The sequence below is a fragment of the Hordeum vulgare genome, chromosome 7H (genome assembly GCF_904849725.1).
Source record: "Hordeum vulgare subsp. vulgare chromosome 7H, MorexV3_pseudomolecules_assembly, whole genome shotgun sequence".
Taxonomy (NCBI): Eukaryota; Viridiplantae; Streptophyta; class Magnoliopsida; order Poales; family Poaceae; genus Hordeum; species Hordeum vulgare.
In genome coordinates this window covers 589,229,927-589,239,011 of record NC_058524.1, presented here as the reverse complement: position 1 = coordinate 589,239,011, position 9,085 = coordinate 589,229,927, and the positions used below count along the sequence as shown (strand labels likewise).

General features: G+C 43.1%; 1 protein-coding gene across 1 annotated transcript; it reads right to left on the bottom strand.

The window, feature by feature from the left end:
• Positions 1-326: 326 nt before the first annotated feature.
• Positions 327-3,046, bottom strand: LOC123413012. Its single transcript, XM_045105957.1, has 2 exons — positions 1,994-3,046; positions 327-1,893 (listed from the first exon to the last, which is right to left on the bottom strand). Exons 1-2 carry the CDS (start codon positions 2,749-2,751, stop codon positions 1,701-1,703), a joined length of 951 nt encoding a protein of 316 aa, XP_044961892.1. The 5' UTR covers positions 2,752-3,046; the 3' UTR covers positions 327-1,700.
• Between the last annotated feature and the right edge of the window lie 6,039 nt (positions 3,047-9,085).

The following is a 9,085-nucleotide window of genomic DNA, read 5'->3' as shown; positions in this document are numbered from 1 at the left end:
TATAATTCTCTCCACCACCCTTGAATTTAAGCTACTGGAAGCCCTTCCTCCCCTGACAACTTGCTAAGTTAAACCAATATTTTAAATAGTGGGCTATGTCATTTAGCGGCGGCTCGAGCAGAAGCTATGAAAGGCTATATCGGAGTTATAGCAGAGCTAAGACTTATTTAGCGTTTCTCTTAAGGAAAACACTTAAAAACAACCGTGTGATTTTTCACTCGCGTAAGCTGCGGCCAACGCCCGCCACGCGTCTCTGTTTGCTCGCTCATCCTTTCCCTTATATCTTCCCCCACAAGCTGGACCGCTCGTTCTTTTTCCTTCCTTTCTTCTTCCTTGAGCACACCGCACCACACACAAGTGCCAGTGCCTGCTGTCGTAGACCACCGCCACCGTTGCCGCTGCAAGCCGGTTTCACAAGGGACGGTGCTTTGATGCAATTTCAGTTGCCGGTCACCTCGTGCTGCTATAGGCTAGGTTGGGAGGACGGTGCTGTCATGGCCGACGGCGGAGCTGCGTTGCAGTATGCGATGCGCGGCGAGGTTGTTACCATGTTGACGGCGGAGCTGCGTTGGAGGAGGAGGGGATACGAGCAACTGCCATGGCCCTCGACAGAGCTGCGGGCAATGCTGCAACGAAGCTTCGCCGGGGCATCAATGAAGCTTTGCCGAAGCTGCAACGAAGCTTCGTCGGGGCGTCAATGAAGCTTCGCCGGTGCTGCACTGAAGCTTCGCCTGCGGCGTCGGTGCTCCATTGCAGTTTCGTCTCGCTGCTGGGGTTGCTATGAAGCTTTTGCCGATGCTTGATGTTGCCATGGACAGCACCTGCAGCTTCGGATGCAGCGCCAGATCGTACGTCCCCTAGCGTCAAATCTAACGGCTGGCTAGGCGGATGATTTCCTGGCGAAATCATCCGCCTGATCCATAGCAGCCGCCTTCTCTTAACTCATAAAAAATCAAAACAACAAGTATATAAGGCATCATATATGATATATTGCATATACTTTACATATACACATGTTCGCACATTAAAACGCGAATACCAAGAGGCATCCTAATTCAAGAACCAAACTTCACATCAATGAATCATATATATCATAAACAAGGACAAAAGATAATGCAGAAGTATAGTTTTGTATAATGGCTTAGCGGGCTAAATGACTTTAAATTTAGCCTTATAGGGGGGAATAGCGGGCTATTGTCTCATTTTCAATTTAACACTAAAAGTGAACAGCTTTAGCGGGAGAGCTCTCAGAGGCTATAACGAAGCTATAGCGGCTATTTAAAACATTGTGTTAAATTCATCTCATAAAATATCCGTAAAGATCCGTCGACGTATAGCTTCCACCGTTCTTAGGCTAGAAATCCATGGTTCCACGCAAGAACCTGTTATGCGGCAAGGTGGCGGTTGACCGTAGGGGGTTGGCTCCAGGTGTAGATAGGATAAAATGTGTTAGGATTTAACTAATCCTATTAATCCATGCTTAAGGAATAGATGACAGTTTTCATATGGAAACCGACGTCGGTTCCTGATGCCTTCTTGAACAGACACCTTTTCACTTCGTGTCTTTTATAACTCTATATATAGATGTACCATCATCAATAAAGATTAACTGATTCACTTTTACATGTCTGTCTTTTTTCATATTTTTACCTTCTAACACGTTATCAACACGCTCTCAGCGGAGCGAATTATTCCAGGCATCATCGACGGCGCACGGGCATAGCGGCGTGAAGAAAACCGATAACTGCGTACGCGACCAAGCCCTTGGCTAGGCCCTTCATAGTGAGGGGACGCGCAGGTACGCGCAGCGGCGTTCGCCGGCCACGGCCCTCGGCCCCGATGGCCTCACAACGTCTGACGTCGACGAAATTGAGATCAGAAACCGGCGACAGGCTACATCAAGTGTTGAGTCAAGAAGATAAAGAACTCGGCAAATCGCATATTGTGAGGTGTTCTTTTCCGATTTCCCTTCTTGCAAATTGATAGCACTTACCAACACTGCAAACCATGATCCCCGCACACAAGCGCTAGGAAGAGGCCAAGACGCCTCCGAGCGCGTGCGACGGCCTTCGGCCTGCGCCCACCCGTGCCGACTGCCAAGGCCTTGCCCTCGCGTCGCGCTGCGCCCGCGCCAAGGCCACGCTCTTGCGATGACTCCTCCGCCTCCACCGTGTACAGGCACTCGCCGCTGCCTCGTGTCCCTCGGCCTCCCGTTGGCGAGCCCGCCGTCGGGCAGCCGCTCCGGCCGATCTGGCACATGGAGCCCAGAGGCACTCGGACTCGTGAATGGCGCCTCCAACGGCGTCGCGCCCGGCACCCACCTCCACGATGGCTCCTACTCCGAGGACGAGCGCGATGGGAGATCCTCTTGCCGCCGGTGGTGCGGTCGGCCGGCTGTGGGCGTCTTCGCCTGTGCCCAATCGGGCCGACACGCCCTCCCCGGAGTCGTCTGGCGCAACCTTCTCCTGCCTCCCAACGCGAGGCTCGACGGCGCTCCGCCCGGGTCGTGGTCTCTCCACGAATTGCCGGAGAAACGGCCGACCGGCCATGGCAGTCGCCGCCCGCGTTGGTCGTGGGGATTGGGGATGGATGCTGGCTGGGAATCGCCATCCCTGGCAGCTTGATCCTTACCCAATTGGTTGACCAGGTCAGACCTGGGCTGGCTTCCCTGGATAAGGTTGGGCCACCGCTTTTTAGCGTTTTTTTGTTGAATTTTAACATTCCAGAAAATATGTGGTCATTACGTGGCATGTTTAATATGTTTGCTTTTTAGCAATCTCTATATGTCTTATTACTATAACGACATTGTTCTGCGATCGAGATTAAGTTTTCTCGCACAACAATATTAATTTATGATTAAGAAATATATATTTTTTTCTTGTAAAACAATCTCATTGCGATTGAGATCAATTTTCTCTCGCAAAATATTAATTCATTCTGCTGAATTATCTTGCAACTTGATACAAAATCTCTCATTTAATTGAGGTCTATACAATTCAAGTTTTCACTTGAGCATCAAGTTTGCAACATCATTACTATTCATTACAATAGTAGTGTATTTCTGTTGAGTACTGAGTTGTATTCCAGAACATATGTGTGATGTAGTATATTTCCATGTTATTCTACATGTTGAGATTATACATCCACGATTTGCAATTGAGATTTTTAATCTCTTGCAAAGATAGATTCAGTACATGTGAGTACTGTTTCTCCGTTAAGTACGGGGTATTCCGAAATATTTCTATGATGTATCTATTTTCATGTTAAACACATGTCGAGATTAATACGTCTATTTGCAATTGGGATTTTCAATTTCTTGCAAAAAAAATGCAAAATTCAACGTGATTTCTTCAAATTGATGCTTGGGATCACAAGGTAGTCATATGGATCTACTGCCTACGCAGATTATCGATGATTAGTGATAAAGCTTACATTTTGTCGTTTCGACATTATGATTGCTTTACAAAGTGCTCTCCCGCATATTTTTGTAAGTCATGACATAAGGCATTACGAGTGAGTATCTACTGATTTTATGAGATTATACTCCCTAGTGCTGCGAGATCCACTCCATTTTCGAGGTTATCTTCAAGGTGTCATACTTGGCAATTTGAGATTCACATCAATGATTTCAAGATAACTTCTTGAAATAGCCATTAATTTTGCTAAATTCATTACAACATCTATACGATTGTCTCAAGTGTGATTTATCCACATGAAACCATTGGCTCATTATCCTGACATCGATTTCAAGCAAATCGAATGGATAACATTGCAAAATTCTCCTTGAGTGCCTATTCTATGGCCCTTGGATTGAAGTTTAGCAATTTATCCTAATGGATAGACTCAAAATGGTTTGGTAGAATCCTTTATCCAAAGAATTAAGCTCATTGCATTATCTTTACTTTGGAATTGCAACTTACCAACTTTACGTTGGAGTCATGCAGTTTACACGCTCATGGCAGAACTGCATAATATTATTTCCCTGTATCTTTGATATGTGGAAATCTACCAAGTATTTTCCATCTGCGATAATTCGGTTGCATACCGATATCGCCACCCGGCATACATCATTGGCCCCTCAACATATAGTTGGGATCTATGTGATGAATAATTGTATTTCCGTCAATACCTCAAGCCCCTCACATGGGGTGTTACTCAAGGCCAGTATGCTGATTCAATGAGGAATATTTCCAGGCATTAGGGGGAGAACTCAAGTACCATAAAGAATGCCAGGAAATTAGTGGAATGTTCAACACATTTCTGCCTCAAATCCACGTACTCAAAGATCTGAACCATGCGTTCAGAAGATTTACAGCACATTGCAAATAACCTGCCAGATTCATTTACTGACTATAAAGGTGTCACCCAATCCTACAATCTTGTAAAAGTACGCCTGAAAGAGTGGAGGTACCAACAAAAACCACTCCACTCCCCGTTCGATGCAACAGGGGGAGTTGTATGGCAAAAGTACATTAGGATTCAGCTTCTTACAAGTAAGGATATCAAGGCCTATGAATCAGTAAATGCAAGTCAACTTCTAGTTGACAGACACCTAATGGGTAGCATACCCAGTGGATGGGAAACCTCCACCAACCCAGGTCATAGTGCACACAATGACCGGGACATCGGAATACCCGTCTCAATCGCATTGGGAAATCGTGAGTAGTCACCATGGGTAACGATATTTCCATCAACTATATATTGATATATAGATTCCGGAGAATCATATAACCAGAAGTCTACAATTGTCGACATACATTTCTCAACTAGATTGTAAAACCTTTCACATGATTCAGGTCCAAAGACCATGGCCATGGCAAAGTGTGAACAACACTCGGACTAAACTCAAGCAAAGGGTTATAATCTAGGTAGAAATAATCTTGCTCAATAATGGAAAGGTATTCATAAGCAATACCTACACAAATTTTTCTTCTGGAAACAGAATTGAGAACAACAAAGTGGCGAAACATACAATAAGTATTGTAGAACAAGGGTTCACGCAGATAGCCAACTATTCTCCAGAGGTGGAATCTCTTTCCGATAAATTATATCATTGACAGTGCAAAATCATCTATCTTTGCAGTTGATAGATGTAGTGATCACATATCCATGTGGATCACTAGATTCAGACATATATGATTGATTCCTGATGAAATCTCACTTCTGAATCGAAATGCAAAATGCAACATATATTGTGCAAAAATCACTAAGTCATCATACGACTTATTCTTGTCGGTACATATGGTACAACCGATGTAGTGAGTTCCTTATGCACAAGGATTACTCCTACAATTATGATTATCCATGTTTGTGTGTCTATAATGACGACACGTGTAATCATCTAAATGACGGAGTTTAAAATGAAGGATTTGGGTAAACCAAAATAGCGCTCGTTACTACACTTGAGCACCTTCATTCATACATTATGGTATACTAGTTAAATGCCCGTACGTTGTTACGGGATTGTATAACAATATCGCTCTAGTTCTATTGCTTTGTTTCATTTACTTCTTTATTGGTTTTATTTTTTCTTTACACGCATCTTATTTCACATACACACTAATAAGACAAAAGTCATTCTTCCTTCTCTTTTTTATCTAAGTACATACTTAGCTTACTTATTTACAAACATAGGTTGAAGTTTCCTACCACGTGTTGAACTAATATCTCTCTTCATGAAATTTTGAAAACTCGTTCACAAACTCAGATGTCTTTTACCCTCCACGGTGATCACCATGTTTGTTCCTCCACACCTAGGTCTCACCCAAAAGACAAGAAAATAAAGTGTGAGGGTGATCTTCCTCATTGGCTACTTCTCTTTTCTGTTGGTCTTCATTCGTGCGTCCGGTTTAGTGTATTGTTGTTTCCTACAAAAAGTGGTAAAACATAGAGAGCACATATTAATAAAAAAATAAAGAAGCTTAAAAAATATAATCAAGGAGGATATATAACAATCACAACATGGTGCAACCAAAACTTAACAATGTGAACTAATGTGCAAACAAATTTGCCTCTCCACATCAACAATTCCTGGGTGGGGTGAAGGGGCTGGAATAAATTTAATAATGTAAACCGAACACATACCATGCTATCTAATATCAAGCAAAAGAATAAAACATAGCTTGGAAACAAAACATACTAATGACCCTATGAGTTTTGGGCTTTGAATTTGCCCTAATAGCTTAACTTTATGTATTTGCCACTTCAATTTCATGAGATCATACTTTTTATACCGATGATAATCCATGGTAAGATGATGTGTACATCACCATGATTGATTGTAGTTTGATGGAAAGAGTAAGGAATGAAGTGGTACACAAAGCAAAGCTTAGATTAACAGCTCCAGCTTCACACAGAAACATCTTAGGTATATGTATATATGGCAATAATGTATAAAATTGTAAGTATTAAGAGCAACTTCAACGGGGTGACCCATTTCGTCTGACGCCGTCCGTTTGGGTCTGTGCGGACAAAAGTGATGGCCCAACGCGCCAACACATTGCCAAAACGCATTCGCGCCGACCCATTTCCGGCCCAAATTTGGGACTGAAATGCGTCGGCGTGAATGCGAAGCGGACGTGCGCGCGCCCTCTCGGTGTATGCCCCAACCACTGGCAGTCAACTTAATTATGACGTCCACACTCCACGCGTGCACGCGTCAAAGACCGCGGTTGGCCTTTTTTTAATCTGAGTGTGCGGTGGGGTTCGGCCTCATCAGCTTCCAGAACCCCCCGTCCCCATCTCGCCACCTAGCCAACAGTCATGGCCGGCTCCTTCCAAAATAAGGGCAAGTCCTCCGTCTACCCCGCACGATCTCCCCACCGGCCTCGCGAGTGTGCCAGCGTCCCGGTGCACCAAGCGCGGTGGCATTGGGAGCACCGCGCCCCGCTGCCGTACCCGAATGTCACCCTCTTGCACCACTGTCATCTGGATCTGACGAGGATCCCGGTGTCGGCCGTGCCGCGGTCAGCGCGGATGCACGCGAATGAGGTGAGTCGCCATCGGCGGCAGCTGACGCGGGAGCAGTGGCTCAACCCTGTGTACACGGCCGACTCTCCTCATTGGGAGGTCTGGTTCGCGATGAAGCACGAGGAGCAGCGCCGACCCAAACGTCGAGAAGGGCTCTGGTGTCCGTCGGGCGGACCAAATGGACAAAAGGCGGACAAAATCGCCGTCCGTTTGGGTCGACCGGTTAGAATTGCTCTAATGGCTTCTAGTCTCAAGTATGAGTTAGAAGGTCTCTCTTTCCCTCGCTAGGTCTAAATGCGTACACCAGAGTTAAAACAACAAGTGGATACTCATTCTCATATTTACTCAACTCAAAACTTATACATGTGTGTATACCTTTTAATGCATATAATTGCCATTATCATCCTGTACTGAGTCTGCAAACAAATGACAGCTTGTCAAGAGAAATGTAATTATCTTCACGAAATCAAGATGACAACCATAAGACAACTATTAGCTTAAAATAATTCATATTATGTTCCATTATACACCATGCATAATCCAAACTTTACATGGGTACAAAATTTTACTTTACTAGAATAAAACTTTGAACATATATAGATCCTGCTACTACTTCTCTTTGTACACTACTGAAAAAAAACAACACCAACCTAAGCATCCAAGGAATTAAAATAATTAAACATTGATTCAAGAAATGTGTTCTGCAAAATATGTGTACCTTCAATTTAGAAATCATATTTTAAGCCTAGAAATTGGTTTTCTCTTTTTCTACTCGGTAATCGTAACCATTCAGGTGTGACATGTTACGAGTTCACATTCTAAACATGGTTACTCAAATCAACTATGCTGAGGACAACCATTCTAAATTATGACCAACGTTGCATAGTAAGGGATAAACTCCTAGAAATTGATAGAAATTTACCAAAAGTATATTTATAGATCGTCTATCTGGTTAAGTCCTTCGTGGCTTTACAAAGGAAGATAATCCAAACCACGCAAACATCTCACAACATTAGATCCTGATGATTGAGTAGGTTATTCTACATGACAATTTTAAACAGAAAGCAAGAACAAGCAGTAGCAATTGTGTGTTGTCTGCAGTGAAAAACACCTTACATGCCGATTTTCAACAGAAAGCAAGAACAAGAAGTAGCAATGGTGTGTTGTCAGTCGAAATAATATTACTAAAGTCTCAATAATATAATGATGGCGTGTGTGATCTTCAGTGGACTAAACGGTCATATGGGCAGCTCAACCTCAAGTGAGAATTGATCTGCACGTCGTAAACAAAAAACCAATCGTGCCATTGTGCCAATGCGTGCAAGCTTTTGTGTGAGATGAACTCATTAACCAAATTCTGACATTAAATTAAACTTTCCTATGCAACTTGTATTGCCACGGAGTTATCAAATAAAATCGGTTTAATGGTTATCACTTGCTGGAAACTTGTCACGTACTAACAGACCATCATGGTACAAAATTTCCTTGGTTAACATCATTAGTGTAGGGGTCTAGATATTAATTAGTGCATATGTTCCTCCTAAATAATATGTTGAACTCTTGGAGAAAAAAAAACTCAGGTAGGGCATTATCACGTGATTTTTCTAATCTCATTTTCTCAGATAGGCGTTACCTGAGGGTGGACTCAAGAATTTAACCATGTGGTTTATGGTCAACTGGGTCGCCGCTACATGTTATCATTATCGCCTTCGGCAGCATGCCCTCTAAGGTAATGACTAATGAATGGTTTTGCTTTGAGAACAAAATATCCGAAGAGACAATAGCTAGAACATCAGACTAATTAATGGGACTGGCACCTGCACAATATGACATTATTCAGATAAACATCCTGCTCTAATCACACGAGGAACACTTGCAATAGAAGATTGATCACACGAGAAACACTTGTAATAGAAGATTAATCACACGAGAAACACGGGAAACAAAAGAAATAGAGCATTAAAAAGTATACATGTTGATTACGTGAAACTGGAACACCAACCAAATGAAGGTCCAACCTTTTTCACACCAACCAAATGAAGGTCCAACCTTTTTCTTTGTATGATGAACATTAAAATGGTCATCTCTTGATTATGCATGTGGCCGTATTCCCTGC

Excerpts from the sequence above, each read along its gene's own strand:
- LOC123413012 (XM_045105957.1), bottom strand. The coding sequence starts at position 2,751 with ATGCCACGTAATGACCACATATTTTCTGGAATGTTAAAATTCAACAAA. Across the intron at positions 1,894-1,993 it reads GATCATGGTTTGCAGTGTTG|CCTGTCGCCGGTTTCTGATC; the intron begins GTAAGTGCTATC and ends CACTTGATGTAG.